The 17,554-nt window shown below is 40.3% G+C and overlaps 1 protein-coding gene across 10 annotated transcripts in view; it reads right to left on the bottom strand.

Moving 5' to 3' along the window:
* The window catches only part of kdm4c (lysine (K)-specific demethylase 4C), a 29,610-nt gene extending 12,278 nt beyond the window's left edge, over window positions 1-17,332 (bottom strand). For 3 of the 10 annotated variants that reach the window (XM_078259440.1, XM_078259449.1, XM_078259421.1), the window contains exons 1-14: window positions 17,069-17,324; window positions 14,919-15,085; window positions 13,854-14,029; window positions 12,352-12,466; window positions 11,557-11,750; window positions 8,761-8,810; window positions 7,799-7,902; window positions 7,381-7,518; window positions 6,957-7,150; window positions 6,290-6,498; window positions 4,055-6,138; window positions 3,835-3,946; window positions 2,549-2,730; window positions 1,340-1,583 (exon numbers count right to left, since the gene is read on the bottom strand). In XM_078259440.1, coding sequence (XP_078115566.1) covers window positions 1,340-1,583; window positions 2,549-2,730; window positions 3,835-3,946; window positions 4,055-6,138; window positions 6,290-6,498; window positions 6,957-7,150; window positions 7,381-7,518; window positions 7,799-7,902; window positions 8,761-8,810; window positions 11,557-11,750; window positions 12,352-12,466; window positions 13,854-14,029; window positions 14,919-15,062 — 3,946 coding nt within the window. In that variant the 5' untranslated portion in view covers window positions 15,063-15,085; window positions 17,069-17,324. Of the gene's footprint in view, window positions 1-1,339; window positions 1,584-2,548; window positions 2,731-3,834; window positions 3,947-4,054; window positions 6,139-6,270; window positions 6,499-6,956; window positions 7,151-7,380; window positions 7,519-7,798; window positions 7,903-8,760; window positions 8,811-11,556; window positions 11,751-12,351; window positions 12,467-13,853; window positions 14,030-14,918; window positions 15,086-17,068 lie in introns of those variants that run through there. The other 7 variants (XM_078259407.1, XM_078259465.1, XM_078259472.1 and 4 more) reach the window with 5 other exon arrangements.
* Between the last annotated feature and the right edge of the window lie 222 nt (window positions 17,333-17,554).

Raw genomic sequence — 17,554 nt, 5'->3', positions numbered from 1 at the left:
CATGCAACTAGCTCTTTGTAACCCAGATGACATGGCTGACAGACACCACAAAACATACACAGTAGTATGAACCAGTGCTTTGAGTAAATATTGTTTTGTTTAGTTTAAGTTTGTGTCCTTGGTGTGGCAGAATAGCAGAAAAGGTTTCATAAAAATAAAAATGCTGGTAGCCTCCAAAACAGTTTGAATTTAAAAGTAAGACAAATGTGAATCTTTTCAAAGCTGACAGCTGGTTAAAATCCATTCCTAGATGTTTTAAACACATAAGCTGGGGGGAATTGTTATTTGTAAGAAACACTTAAAGTCGGTATGTGTGTGTATATCTCTGTTCTTTTCCCCCACTATCAATCACCAAACCAAACATAAAATCTAAAGCTCACTTCTCCTTCCTTTCCCTAGTTCGAATAACAGTACTGGGGGAAAAGCAGCATCAACTTGCACTTATTGTTGGTTCTCAAAACCAAACTTGTGGCTTTTTCATCAGTGTCAAATGACATACACTTCAGCTCCTACTCCCACCTTACTGTACCTTAACACTCATACAAAGCAAGTAAATGCATGTGTACCTACCTAGTACTTACAGTGTACAGCAGTTAAGCACACACACAGTATATACAGAACACCTAGACCCTCCCGAGTAAAAACTGAGGTGGAATCAACACAACTGGCAGAAAAGTATGATTGAAACTGACTGGGAGAAGCAATGTTATTTTAAAGCTGAGGATTTGGGACAGTGTGAGACTTTCAATAAGTGTGTGTGTGTGTGTGTGTGTGTGTGTGTGTGTGTGTGTGTGTGTGTAAGACCGGCTGAAAGCTTAAGATATTGGCAAAATGTGTATGGATTGGGATAGACTGGATTGGCTATGAACGTGTGTGAATGGGGGATTGCGATAATGTACAGTGTCTGTGTCCAGGAGAACAGAAATGCTCCAGGGTTTTTTAAAAGTGTGTGTGAGGCCTTGTTGCACTGGCTTGGGGCTTTTGGCCAGGAAGTATGTGTGGTGAAAACAAGGATTCACCCTCATTCGGCTGACGAGGGAAATAAAATACTCCAAACCACAGAGAGAGGGGGGAGAAAGAGAAACAGAGAGGGGGTGGAACATTGAGACGGAGTCAAGACTCAAACCCACTGACCTTCTCACAATGACATTAAAAAAAATAAAGCACAAAATGCAGAAACATACAATGTGGCTTTGTGAGGTAGGTAAATATATGCTATAACGTTTAGAAACTATACTTAAAACACCAGTATCAACCTTAGGATTCACCACGCACTCTCTCACACACACACACACACACACACACACACACACATTTCTCTTTCCTTGTGCATACGTACTTGCATGAACTTGCAGGCAACAGCCCTGGCAGTAGAGTAGAGGGGAGGTGCCATCTTCCTGCAGCAGAGGGTTTGTGGGAGTTGGGGGGTAGTTCTGCTCCCGGAAAGAAAAGCAGATCTCTGGGACCAGGGGCCTGGTCCTTTTCAGACCTCTACAGGGATGTGTGGGGCCCTCCATTGGAGATGAGGATTTGGAGGTATCCTTAGCTACAATAGGTGTATTGTCCTCTGCTTTGTCTTCACCCTAACAAAATAATGTGTGTGATTTTTATGTTCTTCTTAAGAATGCCTTAATATTACAGAGGGAGGTGGATAATAAAATATTTCCCCTTCTCCTTCATAATTAGAGTTGTCATTCTGGGTGGCATTTTAGCAGGTGGTTCTTTAATAAGGCAATGATAAGCTGCAGGAAAACCATGTGACGTTCATCACAAGCAGGCTTAGTATTATTTTCAAATAATAGTATTGTTAGTCACCGGTAATTATTTAGCTGTAACTTAATTATTTACACAGACAGTTGCACACTACTTAAATGTCTCTTTGAGGTTATGCTTTCACAATAAGAAAGGGCCTGGTATCATCAACAGTGTTATACACATCTCTCTGCACATCAAATCAGTTTGGCTATAACAAAAAGGTAGACCAGCAAAGACAGAATCACCACTAACATGACATTACAGCCCATTTGATTAGCTTGCAGTGTCTTTACTTGTTCCACCGTTTTATGAGTTGACTGATGTTACAGAGTGATCTATAAGGTTAGCAAGATCCTTTTTTTCCAGTTATCACACTGTGCACTGAACTGATGAAACTCAGTTAGTACAGTACAATAAAACAGCTTGATTCATAAAAACTCAAGAGATACAATTTTAAAGTTCTCCGGACTGGACTTAAATGAAGGAAGGACCTGAAAAAAAAGTATGTAATTGTGGCTCTAAATATTGTAAGGTGGGGGGGGGGGGAGCTGGTGAAAAAAACAGACATATGCGCTTTGGATGGGTTTAGAGTCACTGACCAGCGCAGGTAAAATTGAAAAGACCCCACCTCACTGGGAGAAATAAATCCTGTGGGGCTAAGGAGTGAAAGTTATAACTGTCCGTGATCTGCTAGTATTGATTCCTCCATCTTCAGCTCAGTGGCTAGGGGATGAAATCATATCTTAATGAGTGTTTATGCTCGAGCCTGAAATACATATGGGCACTACCTTACCTGATAATAGGGCATGAAGAGTGTGCACACAGCACAGTATGGCTGCATGGTGGCAGCATGAGCATTGTACTCCCTCTCTGCTGTGAAGCAGCTCTTCCTGTTCTGCCATAGGTAGATGAGGGGCTTCGCCCACGCCTCCATTTCCTGCCCCTCCTCCTCCGCCAGGCTTGCTTCAGGGGGCTCTAAGTGGAGACAAAACAAAACCTTACAATCTTGCAATCACTTATCTATTTACTGTAACTGGTTGGATTCATGCAATACAGAGCACATATCTCCTGTCTGGTAGATGGTTAATTAGGCCTGTTCTGAATCTGAAGCCATTGTGTGCCCTGAATGTCAAAAATATAGTATGCATCATTCTCACATCTGACTTCAGCAGTATTAATAAACGAAATCAGATCTAATCCATCCACCGTGGTGACAATTTCCTCCTGTGACATGTAAAACATGTTCAATGAATAGAAGCCTGTTTATACAATTACTCAAATGATTAAGAGCTCTCATCACCATAAAATAGGCTTCTCACAGCCATGGTCATTTCGTGGTCATTTCAAACTCCGGGATAAACAACTAAAATGCCTTCTGAATTATTCATCACAACCATGGAGCTAATGAATGCGACTGTGTGTGCGTATATGTGCATTAGTAGTTGTTAATTGAGAGCCCCATCACCCACCCTGTTAAAACCATGAAAACAAATACAGTATCTATCACTAGGTCATTTTACTGTGGTAGGCCCGAGAGTTCAATCTGTTTGGTTTATGTGTGCATTGACGTCAGACTAATCATTTGGGGGGGGGACATAAAATGTGAAAAATGAGGACGGGAAGAAGGAACCGCAGAGTGGAATGGTTCAATGGTTATAAAACGCTATGCTGTGGGAGAACACAAATGTTATCCGACATTACTTACTATTTACAGTAAAAGTTTCAGGATTTTCAACAAAGTAAATTCTATTTCTCCTGAGCTTATTTTCTTGCTAGCTAAACTACCTTTTAACAAAGAAAATGCCATGCTTTTTAAGTATGCTGAAAATTGGCAAGTTATGGCAACTTTATTCTGGTTCACTGCAACGCAACCAGCAGAAGTCAACGGATCATGGCTTCTGGCCTGGTGTCAACCACTACGCAGCACCAACCACAACAGGAAATGTCCCTGGGTTTTTATTAAAACGAGCATGGCTTTTGGCTCACAGCATGTGTCACTGTGTGAATGTTGGCGTCTTTTTAAGGCTAAACCTTTGTGATACCAATGAACTGTGTGTGCGTGTGTGTGTGTGTGCCCACCATCATCACTGGCAGTCTGTTGTTTGACAGCAGTGGGTACAGCCCTTGCAGTAGGTTTTCTGAGTGGGTGACGCCAGCTCTTAGTGGTCTTCTTCACTGACAGGGCAGGGTACTGGCATGAACACGTATTATTAAAAGGCATTAGAGTGCAAACTATCTCTACTTATAAAAATTGAGCATAAGACTGAATGTGTATGATCTTGTGTAAAAGAGCACTCACGGCACAAACCTCCCCAGGTTCCAGGCCCGATTCATCACACTCGCAGTTACTTGTATCATTTTGCTCCTCTTCTTCTTCCTCCTCCTCCTCATCAGATGAGTCACTGCTGCTTTCTCCCTTGGCACTACTTTGCTGCTCAGCCTCTTCACCATCAGATCCCCCTTCTTCCATATCAGACACCCCATCCTGTTCTCCTCCTCCCATCCCAAAAGGTGAAACAGCAGCATCTAATTGTAGACTCTCCTCTGCCTCCCTTTGTCTCCCCAGCTCCCTGCACAAGGAAAGGGCTTCAGACCCATCTGCATCCCCTCTGTGGAGCTCATAATCTCCACAAAGCCCCAGGGGCTCAACAGCACTGACTGAAACAAGCGAGGTGGGCTCGAGCTGGGCCCAAGTGAGAGGTCCACCTTCCTCCTCCTGGTTCTCTGACTCACGGAGGTCTTGTATTGGGTCCTCAAGGTCTGTGACTTCTTTGCACTGAGGTTCAGTCCACATGGTGTAAGGTAGGGGGTCATGGGTAAAGTCAGAAGGGAGTTCTGGGTGCAGACTCTGGATGAGTACTGCAGGACCCTGGGAATTGAAGTTTTTCCAGATGCTGCTGGAAAAAGGTTTGAGCTCCATGTATGGGTTCTCAGAAGTACAATGTGAAGGGGAGTATGTAGTGTGGTGGTGGAGTTGTAATGCTGAGTGACTGCCACTTTGAGTGCATAATGGAGGGGAAGGGGTTGGGGGATTGTTGTTTGAGGTACCAGTTAAAACAGAGCCACAACTGCTCAGACTAAATGCACTGTCTCTTTGAGCTGGGTCCTTATAATCTTTACTCGTTAACTCTGCTAAGCTGTATTGCTGCTGTGTTTGAGGTGCAGTGCTATGAACTAGCTGGCAAGGGGAAGCATCAGTCTGTCCAGTAGTCATATTTTCCAGCTTTGTATGATCCTTTTCTGCAGCAATTCCTGGCATTATTAGCATTTCATGGACACCACCAGATGTTATTTTGTGCATAGCATTGGTAGTTAAATGAGCCGTGTTTCCTTCTAAACCAGACACTGCTGCCCAATCACAATTATATGGAGAATTTAAATGCCACTTGTTGGCATGTTCTACAGTAAGAGGTTCTTTTGACATCATTAAGTCATGTTCTCTCTCTTCCTGTTTGGCTCCATGTAAGGACAGAGAGCTGGTTGGCGTCTCACGCTGAAGTACAGGTGCAACCTGGTGACTGCACGATCTAGCTTTTGGGACGCTGGTTAGCCCATCAACAGCCGGGGTGAGGGAGGGCATCTCTTGGATCAGTACAGGTGGCAAAGGGCAGATTCCAACCTTATCTGCTGTCTCTGGAGTGAGTTGTGGCATATCCACTGCATTCCTCTGTAGCAAAGGAGGGAAAAGATTTTCCTCAGTGCTGGTTTTTTCCAAACTACAATTGTGTCCTGAAAGGGAGAATGAGCCACATGATGTGTAACTACCCCCCTCTGCTGGCTCAGTTTTGGGATCATAAAGTTCTGTAGTGGTGTGTGGATTGATATGTTTTGTATCAACAACTGTGTCTATTTTCTCAGCTTTAGCAATGTTGTTAGTGTTATTTTCAGCACCCGTGTCCATGCTACGATCAGCGTTTGGTGTTCGGCTTAAAGTGTCTTCTCTACATGAGGAACTAGATGTCTGAGCTTCACAGTCAGGGGGACACAAGCTCATCTTGGTCTCAGCAGAAGTGCTTGTTGTGTGGGAAGATGAACTGAGTTTGTTGGCCTCCAGGGGAGGGAACCTGATAGAGCAGTCCTGAGAAGGTGAGAGGTCTTGTTGTTCAGGAGAGCAACACATTGGCTCATTAATTCCCTGATGCGTCTGGGTAGCCTCAGGCCATTGTCTGAGTCCATTGGGAGTCCTGCTTGTGACCCCTGACCCTGAGAGGTGTTGAGGGTCAATATGAGTGACCATCTCTGCCTTTAGGTCATTTTTCACTGGTGAAGAAGGGGAGGGAATGGGGCTGCAGTGAGAGTTATGGGATGGTTCCTTATTCAAAAATCCCAAACTATTACTCGCTACGCGATTTACCTTGACCACACACATCTGTCTGCAAGGACCTGTTGAGGGGAAAAGGACAGATAATATGTACCATCAAGTAAACAAGGACTGTAAACATTTTTCATAGATCTCAGTTGAGAGAAATTTTCAAAACATAAAAAAAATAGGTTTCAAATCATGCATGCACATACACTCACTACTGTCTCGTACCAGAAAGCTGCACAGAGTTCTGATTCTGGTTGTGCTTTGACTCTACTTCCTTTTTCTTCTCTTTTTCCTCCTCTTCCCTACAGCTTGTCCCTGCCACAGACTTTCGCACCTTGGGCCTCTTGCTGCTGGTCAATGTTGAGCTGCCATCCAGGCCAATAGGCTCCTTAGTGGTTCTGAGGCGCTTGGAACGCATACGAGAATGGGTGCTGCTGTAAGAAAGGAGAGAGATCAAAGATCTTTAGAAAACCCTGATTAACACTGAAAAATCAATCAACGCAAATGTATAACTTTTATGACTTAGGAGACAATGGCATTTGGCTTTTGCAGCTGTCAAATATTTCTGGCCACATACATAAAGGTCACCAGCCAATCCCCCAGGGCCACCATCACAGGCACCGAGTTCATCATCATAACCTGATGCATCTCCAAATGTTGCATAGGAAATGCAATTGTATTTTAAATAAATGTTCTTTTTCTATTACAAAATGAATCTTTATTAACATCGATATAAATTATTTTTACTATAATACACAGTTATTATAGTAAATATCATAAATATACAATCAGCACGACTCCAGATTAAAGCCCACTAGCACCAGTAGCTGCAGTTGACTATTCTCTTGGCATAGAAAACAGAAGAAACATTGTCCGAGTATGAATACAGTACCCTTTATTAGTAGGTTTGTTCTTGCGCCGCCTCTGCAACCAGCTCTGCAGCTCCGGTGTTGTACTGGGAGTGGCAAGTATGTGGTCAAGAGGTGCAGAATCTTTGCCCACCATCCAGTTAGTGTACCGGTCAGGTTGAAAACGTTTCACAAAGGGTTCCATGGATATCTTTACCATGTCCTTGCTACAGGTGCACTAGAGGAAAGACAGAGGAGGAGGACAAATATTGTCTCTGCATTAGAAAAGCACAGAGAGGCCTTGCGGTGGTCATTTTTAAAAGGCTAAATTATAATCTATTTGATACTGTATGATCATGACTTTTTACCATAAAATTAACTGTAATCAAATCTGAGACACTTCGTTGTTAGACTTTCCAAAAACGAAGTGGTGCACAGTTTTAAGCAAGATTCTCAACTGGTTGTTACCTGTGTGGCTACTTTGCCATAGTCTATCCAGCGCACAGTGGCAAAGTTAGTGGACTCTGCACAGTTGAAGCCATGATTGAAGCCAGCATGGTAGCCATAAGGGAAAGTAATCATGAACTCTCCAGCTTCCTGGGTAATCTGGCAATTTATGATAGGGAGGGAGAAAGACATAAGGTGAGAGATTGGTTTATAAGAAGATGAGAAAACAATGAACTGTCCTTTTGGTTTTTAAAAATTGGCAAGGAAAATAAATAAAATCATTCAAATAAGCCACTTCAGATTTCTGCAATCAGTCAAAACGAGCACTGCTAATTTTACTGGCAAAAAATTGTTTCTAGAAAGTTGATAAATAAAAGGGAGTACAAAAGGCAAAAAGAAGCAGACCAACAGAATTTTTTAGAAGGGGCTGAGAGCTTACCTTATCAAAGGGGATGCCATACTTCTTCAGTATGGAGGGAGAGATTAGAGTCATCTTGTGACGAAGAAAAGCCTCACACCCCTTGAAGCTGTTAGGAAAGAAACCTGACAAAAATATGCACATACACACCATTAACGTAGAGTGTAAGCCAGCCAAAAAAAATAACCATACATGAATAAAAAGCCTGACTAAAAAAAGCTATGCGAGTGGTGGATTTTCTGCTATAACATTTTCAACTTTTACAGACTACAGTGATCATTTTTTTCCATTAGGGCTGATTATTTTTGTCATTTATTACTATCTATCTATCTATACACACACAATAAATAAATATATATAAAAATCATATAAAAATAAATTATTTTATAAATGAATTTGTTTATAAAATGTTCAAATATGACACATTGATATATTTTTATATCCAATTTACAACTATACTGAGTGAAACTGAGATTAATTTGAGAATATGTAACCAAGAAGTTTTAGTTTTTACAGTCAACATTTTTAAGAAGCTTAGTTGCAGATTACTGCCTCATCATTTTACCTTTGTTAACTGGATGGCTGTCTGTAACAACTTGGCACATGCAATTCTACATTAGACTAGAAACACAAACAATTATTTTGTTGTAAACTTTATCATATGCATTACAGTTCATTGAGTCTACTAATGCCATACAGTAAGGATTTTTCTAAAGTGGTTTGTCAATACATTAAGCATCTTTGGCCATTTGCATCTCTAATAGTAGCAGTTTTTGCATGTTTCCCGCCAGAGCTCATTAGCATGCTGTATCTTTAGCTTCGCCATTACCTCGCATGCCCTCTCATTGCTGAGTTTATTAATTTATGTGCTGTACTTTGTTGTAAAATGCAGACCTGCTTCTGTATGCTGCGGTCGTTATTTAATTACCTCCCCGCCTCCATTTATATGGAGAATACAAAGAGAATAGAAATTATTTTTTTACCTGTAGCCAGACGCTCAAGTCTCTTCCCATGCTCAGGGGGGATTGCATACCTGTTAGTGACAGACAGATATGGAGCAGACATAATTATTTTTGACTGTGTATGTGAAATTCTGAGCCTGTATTGGTTATTATGCCTATACTGTATACACTGTAGCATACACTGACAGTTGCAGACAAGTTTTCAAGCGAAGCCTTTACAATTTTAAGACTGACATCAAGTGGTGGATAATTAAATAATTGCAAGTAGGCTGATGAACCTTTTCCAGCAGCGTACCTTTTGTAACAAATCAAAATGATAACACAGAAATGTTGTTATCCCTTATCGTAAATGTATATTCAAATGTACTGCAGAAACCCTCGAATAACCTGCAATTTGCTTTTTCTTCTAGGACATTTAATGTATTTGGTCTTTGTCTCTGTAACACTGCATTCAGAAGATGGAGCCTATTTTCATCTCTGATTGCATTTGAGTGGATCTTATTTTGACCTTACTCTGCATTTTTTGCAATCTTTAACAATGTTTTTTATTAATTTTCTACGCAATCTGAATTTAAACTATTCCCAAAAATCCTGGTGAGAAACCTAGGGAGTGTGACAGAATTCCCTTAAGGTTTGACTAGGCATTCCAATTGACTAGCACCATCCGCCTTCAGGTCTGTGGCATTTCTATCATCACCTGTCAGCTTAACAGAGCAGGGAGAGACAGGATGAGGAGAGGCAAACTCAGGTGGAGGTGACATGGGGAGTTGGAGGGGGTAGGGGATTGAGAAGAGGTGAGAGAGGTGCATCTTTAAAGCCTCTCCCCTTCAGGGAAAAGATGTCAAAATAGCAGCAAGATGAAAAAGTGTACGCCTGTGTGTCTGTGTGTGTGTGTGTGTGTGTGTGAGACTGTCTGGCTGTGACACTGATCCCTGTGGGTTGCAGGGCTCACTGCTCTAATGAGCAGAACTCCCTCCAGGGCAAGAGGGAGAGAGAAATGGAGCAAGCCAAGCTGACAAATAAATAAAAATCAAACTCCATTTGGATCTACCTGCATTCTTCACCTTTATTATTTTAACCTGCACCTCCTTAAAACCCAGCTCCTCTTCTATTAAAGAATGCAAGCACTTGGAAAATTTGACCTGTGCAATATATACGATATACAGTATTTTTCTATTAAATTCAAACAAAATAGTTGGCAACTTAAAGTATGTAAATAAATCTAAACCTCAAAATCTACCATCTGGGCTTTTCTTTTCAATCTCATCTTCACTGTTCTTATCATGTCTCGCTTCAAGAGTAACTTAACACTAAATCCACTTTTCTTAGTTAGTAAATTATGTGTGCAGTCACTGTATACTTATTACACTACAAATTGATGATGTCCCAGTCTATAGTGTAAATTACAACAGAACTTATTTTCCCTTTTCCAGAGAAAATCCAGTAAATCTGTCCTTAAGACCGCCCAAAATCTACAAAAAAGGTATGACGTTCCCTGGGTTACCATGTCCCCGAATGAGAGAACATACTATTCATCCCCCCAACACACCCCCTCCCCCAGTCATATAAATACACAAAATCAAATACCATCAGTGTACACAGCATAAAGTTATTTGCAGACATGAAGAGATTGAGAGCGTGCAACCGATAGTAGTAGTAGAAAAACTACTGTACCACTCCTAGTAAGCGCTTAGTTAACCGTGATAATATGTGTTATAGTGTTTGAGGTTAATTTACAGAAACAATGTATAGTATATGGTTGACTGGTTACATATTCAATTCCCCTTGCTCCACTGCACAGACAAGAATGATAGCTTCAAGAAATCCAACCATAAGCTTACACCCTTAGAGAATAACAAAGCTCCACACACACACTCCCTCCCTGGATGTCCCTACTGCTGCATATGTTGTACCTTTTCTATTCTCTCTAGTATTTGGAGTCTCCAAAGTATAATCACTTAGGCAGGTAACCATCTCATCAGTGTGCAAACAAGCACTAAGGGAACAAAACCCTAGGGCCGTATGCAACAGAATTGCTGGGTTAATTGAATGAGATCTATGACAGTATATGTAATTCACCATTTAAATCCACTTTTATAATGACAGATCTGAATGGAGAGCGATAATGGATTTTGCAGCCGTGAGGCAATATATAGACATGCATTATGAAAAGACAATCTCCATCTGCAAATCTTTTCCACACATACTATACTGTTTACTCTGATCTGTATTTCCTTAACATGTCGCACCAAACAACTGACAAGAGACACCATATAAATAAAATGAACAGATCCTTAAATGAGAATGTTTTACGCAAGTATGCACCACATATAGAAATACTGAGGTGGCTAATGGTAGGCTAAATACTCATATCATTCTAGCTGCCTGTGCACACGTCTGTACTAAACAAGCAATGTTTTTATTTAATTTAATTTGACTGTTGCCATTTGAAATGACAGCTCTGTCGTGAAAGCCAAAACAAAAAAACAAAGCAGTAAGGCTTACTTCCATTTTTAACACAAGGGAAGGGAAGAAGAAAAATGCTACACAGATAGGACCTCCAATAAGTCCAGTTAACTGTAGTTAACTTTTAGTGGTTATAGCAATGACGGGTATGCATAGCAACAAGCATCATCGGTACCCACAGAAAAGAAAGTGGATGTTACTTAAAAGTAAAGGCACTAATGCTACAGCTAGTGCTAATAACACAGAGGTTTTATGAGATTTTTTCAGGCTGTATTTTATGGTATTGTGGATCTACATTATGTTGCTTCTTTGTGTTTAGCCCCTGCACCTAAATCCCTGTCCCACACTAACCAGGATTTGGGCTCTCCAAAGTGGAGGTAGTTGATGCTGTACAGGTCCATATCTTCAGTGTGCCAGGAGAAGGTGGTCTTCCACATGCCAAAGTATAGATATGGAGTGTTAACTCCCTGGATAGATACACCACAGTCCTCCTCGATAACATCCAAGATAGAGTTCAGGTGGCCAATGTTCCACTCCTCCACATCCTAGGAGATTAGAAATAACAGGATGTCAAAAGTCAATCTTTCAGGTAACAACTGGTAATGCAGTTGACAATGGCCTTTTTAAATCTAATCAGTATCAGCTACATAGAGTAGAATTGAACTCATTGTGGCATTTATCAAATGCCCCCTATTCCTTAGTGTGGATGTCCACAACGTCAAGTGTCCCATGCCTCTAAAGTGCTGCTTGGAGTTCAAAACTGGATTTAATCTTCAGTAGCCTATTTTATTCAAGCTGGGGATGAAGAAGTAGTCGATATGTTGACGTCCATTTATTGTTGTGTCCCCACATTGGATTTGTTATTCTAAAATGACTCATGTTAGGGTTGGGGGCAAAAAACAAGTGATACATTTCATGTACGTTTTTATTTTCATTGCAAAAACCCAACCTAAAGCCACATTGCAAGAGTCAGCTAAAATAAGTTTATCTAAACTCCACCAAAGTGATTTCCACTATTACTTCTCCTAACGGCAGAACCCATTAAGAAAACACTGAACCTGTGATCAGACGGAGATTGAATAACAGGTGACAAAAATGAACACACGTGTACGGGAATACAAACACAGAGAAAGAAAAGTCATCTACCTCATCATAGAGGCTGCCACTAACATCCGCACCATATATGGGTGAGACAAAAGTGAGGTTCTTCCAATATTTCCTCTCAAGATCTTCATAATTCAGGTAGCGAGGTGTACAGTACCTGCGGAAAGAATCACATTACATTTGGTACAGTGAAATGACCATCTGTAACCTTACACTAAAAAACCTTAGCACATATCAGAAAAAGTTTATACCCTTTAGCAAATATCGCCCTAGCACTTTTAAACCACTCATGCAACTCCATCTTCAATCAAATGTGGAATTAAGAAAACTGTAGCTCTGGAAATTAAATTAACCGTGGTTTTAACTGCTATTCGTTTCCTTTTACCAATTTCTCGCTTTCTTTTGTTTATTTAAGTTTAGCAATAAGATACAATATAAATTCATAAAAAGCTCATTTCTCCCCCCCCCTTTCATATAGGGCAAATAGGTCAGCAACACCCGCAATACAACTCCCTAGATAAAATGTACATATTTATTTCTTGACTTTCATTTTATAGGCTGTCGGCTGTAGGATGTCAGAAACAGACTATCCAGGATCATGAATCAAAATCAAACATACACTCATATATTGACACTGTTGGTAAGTATTTCTCTATTTCTAATAGCCAGTTTGCCAGGTTACCGATCATCTTCTAGAGATTATTCTGTATTCTAAGAATACATTTGTTCAACATAGTAAATTGTGTAATATATCAGTCACATACCCTGTGGAAAAAAATAAGTTATTACTCTGGCAGCAACAGAATGTAATGTCTGTGTGAATGTTATAGGGCTGTACCCAACTCAGGTTTTTGTCAGTCAAATCAGATTTGGCTGTTCAACACGAATATTCAACTACTTAATCTGAACCAGCATGAACCAAGACAGCCCACACTTTCATTAACTCCAAAATGACAACAGCAGCCCACAATGCTACAGCTTTACCTCTTGCGTTTTTATCCTTCACAATAAAAGCCCAACTTAAATTCACTCAGAGCAATTTGCTAAGAGGCAACTAAATTAAACAGCTTACATGACACTATCAACATTTGATATCAAACAAACCGAGACTATATCGTATTAAGTTGCTGTGAGCTGTAAACACTTCTAGGCAGAAGGCAGAAGATAACATTATCTCAGAGCCTGACTTGGCAAAGCCTCGCTTCTTCTGGGCAGCTGCCGCTGTCTCACTCAGACCCTGGGACCAGTTCCGCAGCTGCCTGTACCCGCCGCTGACATTTTCACCGAGGGGACGGGATGACTTGATGTAGTGGAATGATTTTAACCCGGACAGCAGCGTGAACGCATGGAGCGCTCATTCTGACTGACAAAAAACAAACAAAAAACAACTGCTCAACTTGAAGAATCTCAGTCGACTGAGGGGTCACTGACTGCTGATTTGAATATTGGACTTTTAGGGGGCAGCCCTAGAATGTAAGCACTTTCCCTCCCACCTAATATAATCATTAAGGCACTGAAAACATTGAATTAACGCTAATACTCACATGTCACTGTTGGCTAATCGCCTGAACTCCTGCACGCTAAGAGGCTTCTTCTGGATGTTGTATTGAGTGAAGAGCCCTGATTGGCCAGCCATCATCTGCTGGATGGGAGCATCAATCATTAGATCATCTATGTCATCATAGGTACGACGGGGCTTCCAGCCTTTAGGAGGAATCACCTGAGGGACAAAGAGAAGAGGAAAGGATTGCTGTTGAAAACAAAACAGGAATAGAGTTCCTAGTACAAATAGTTCACTCTGATCAGCATTTCATCATTTAGAATCAGCAGTAGTTAACCCACTGTGTCCAAAAGGGCCACTAGCCAACTACTCATGTATTTAAATATGTCACACTGTATGTCTTTTAGAGCCCGACCGATATATCGGCGGGCCGATATTATCGGCCGATATTAGGCATTTCCCAAACTATCGGTATTTATAATGGCGGATAAATTAATATTTAAAAAAATAACATAAAAAACGGACGAAACACCCTTCAACCATGTTCTGAGTCTTTGTCTTTGTCCACCAGAGGGCGCTCTTCAACGTCCCTGTTGGCAACACTTATGTTTAACCCTTTAAGTGTCATATCTTAAGTTTGTATTTTTATACATTTTATTTATCAGAACTTTACTCTATTTTGATGTTCCTCTGTTCTGTTGTGACAATAAAACAAACAAGTTTATTTTTAAACTGCATTATCATATTATTTTAGTGAGGACTCATAATTAACTACAAATAACTAATGCTAGGGAAATCTGTTTGTTTTGTTACACGTTTCTGGATTTTGAAAAATATATATCTCAGATATTTAAATCACCAAATATTTGTATCGATATCGGCCTTAAAAATCCTTTATCGGTCGGGCTGTAATGTCTTATTTTTCCCTTTATGTCTTTCTGACTGACTAAAACTGCCTTCAGTACAAAATTATGAATAATCAGCTTCTGCAACTGCCATCCAACGGTAGGCCCACGAGAGAGGAAACTAACACACTAACCTAGTGGACATAATGAAGTCCATCACTCACAGAATCTTTGTCCAAGTTAAGATTGAAAACACTGCGTACCTTCGCCAGGCCTGCGCGGTGTGCACCCTGAGACTCCATATACACCAGGTACTGGTTGAAGTCCTTGAACTCCTCCATGGTGGGCCTGAAGGTCATAATCTTGCAGGTGGGGTTTGCAGGGGTGTACACCTCTGCTCCCGCCATCCTGCCACCTCACCAGATATAACCTGGAAAAAGAAAAAAGAAAAAACTAAAAATGTGCTCCAATATCAACTTATCTTTTATAATTGGCTTTTAAAATTGTAATGGTGACAGATATTGGCTAAGGTAAAGCTATATGTGTTACTTTGTTATCTATGAGGGGAGAAACATACTGTAGTCTATTCGGAAAAAGTAATAGTGTAAAACCTAACAAGCAAACTACAGAATCTGCTAAATCTATTTAGAAAGTGCTGAATAGATGTTGTATATACTGTCTTAGATATTGTAACTGTCCAGGTGGAAATACATCTCAAAAGTAATTCATGTGTTTGTTTAAATTGTCAATGTGTTATAAAGTTGATGATGAATCTGGTGTTCATATTAACATAATGTTCTCATATTATCCATTTTCTTTTTTTGATTTTGCTACATTGTTTAATTAATTCTATTGATCAGAGTGTTTTTGGTAGTTGCCAATTCTTTTCGGTTGTTGAGTGTATTTATAGCCGAATTAAAGCCAAGTTAATAACAAAACATTAGTTCAGTACCATTTTACACTGAGGCACATGTCCAGCATTTTCTAACTACTTCTAAATCAGCTATTTCACCTTACAAGGTGCACCTTACAAGCACCTGTTGCAGTGATAAATTGATTGATGCATTGACTCATACTATTATTTATATAATTTCAAACTAGTGTAAGTGTTAATTTATAGGGAAGTGCATTTGTTTATTTTTTTCTTGTCTAATACCTTAGTACAACATATTACAAAATGTACAACATTAGATGTAATTTACCGGTTGTAATTTACAGGTATGCAAGTAGTTTGTTTGTGTGATGGTGACAGGTTCACCACTAGATGGAGGTAGAGATTCAACAAATGTCGATTTGGTCCTTTGATCCTTCCTGAAGCCAACAACCCTTTTTTAGATGTTTGTCCCATCCACCCATCCCACTCCCAACTCTGACTTTACTGTGCATTCAGACAAAGGATCACAATGCCCCGAGTGATGCTATTGTGATTTTCAACCTTATATTTCTGCATAACGCTAACGTTACTTCACTGCAGACCACATTATAATGGCGTGCGACCCGATTATGTAACAAGCAATTGCAAGCTGGAACAAGTTTTTGAAAAAAATAATCAGATATAGTGTTTAGGCACAATGTGTTTACAGCCTTACTCTGTGTTCAAATATTAAAACAATCATTTCGAAACATGGATAACCTTAACCGGGAATATTCGGCCTATTATTAATTAAATCAAACCTGTTAAACCCCTGGGACAAATAACGTTAAACGTCGGCTGAATTGTGGTTTCGCTTTTAATCCTGCATGAGCGTCTGTAGCTTGGCTGAGCTTTGTTGTCTGCCAAGCCAGCTAACGTTAGCAAACTAGCCTACGTTTTGTTATGATGCAAAGTAATGGCTGAACAACTAGCTAGCTTGCTAGCTAACTTATATTTAGATGTTAGACACATTGGACACTCTTTGACTTGAAGTTGATAATGCATGCATGGGACCTGACTCGAAAGCGCTTGGAAATAGCCGTTGGGGAAGGAAAGCATAGCTAGTTATTAAGGTAACCAAGCTACCACATTAGCTAACTTCTTAGTGCACAAGTCAATGGGGTTTAAATGCCCCTCGCAAGGTGGTTGGCTGCAGATAGGCCCGTAGCTACTTCGCTCTGTGATTTTGTGTGATATAAATGAGTTAGCCTAATATTTATATACTGTATACATAATGTGTCGATATCATACATGTTTAGCAAAACACAGACTAACAATGACAAAGCACACTGTGCGAGATGCCCATTGGCAAGAGCGCTTGCCAACTTAGTTGGCTATCAACGCTAACGGTTAGCGTTAGCTGTTAATAGCTTGGCTACATCTCACAGGAGTCACAAAATGCACACCGCTTTCTGATAAGCTGGTTCAAAGCTAGCTACCATGCACCATTTTTCGCCGGTATTTTACATGTCGTTTCCATACAAGTGTATAGTATTTTACCTTGATTTAGAAAGACAGAGCCGTGTTGTTGTGTATCCCCTTCCTTGTTCGTCCAGCTGATTAACATGGCAGCTGCTCTGCTGCTGCAGCTGATTCTTGCGTTGAGATTAGAGACCGCGTTCCAGACCGCCTCTACTTTAGCTCAACTGTGTCAACGTGCTAACAGACTCGACCGTGATGAAGGACAGACCGTGTTGTGGGTCGACCCATCCATGCACTTTGAGATCTGCGAGTGAGCATGAGGGTCGACGAACTCGAACGCAGCCAATGTTGGTGGAAAATGCACCTGCATCTCCAGCATGAAACTTGTCTTTTTGTTTTTTAAACTCTGGTCCGTAAGAAAACCTATTACATTTTAATTATTGTTGAAATGACAAATAATCTTCATTATGTTCATTATGCATTTGATCTATTAAAAAAACTATACATAATGTTATTTAAAGCATCATGAAAATAACTGAAAATTCTATAATAAAACAGTTTTTA

This window comes from Sander vitreus, chromosome 2 (genome assembly GCF_031162955.1).
Source record: "Sander vitreus isolate 19-12246 chromosome 2, sanVit1, whole genome shotgun sequence".
Classification (NCBI taxonomy): Eukaryota; Metazoa; Chordata; class Actinopteri; order Perciformes; family Percidae; genus Sander; species Sander vitreus.
This window is presented reverse-complemented; position numbering and strand designations above follow the sequence as displayed.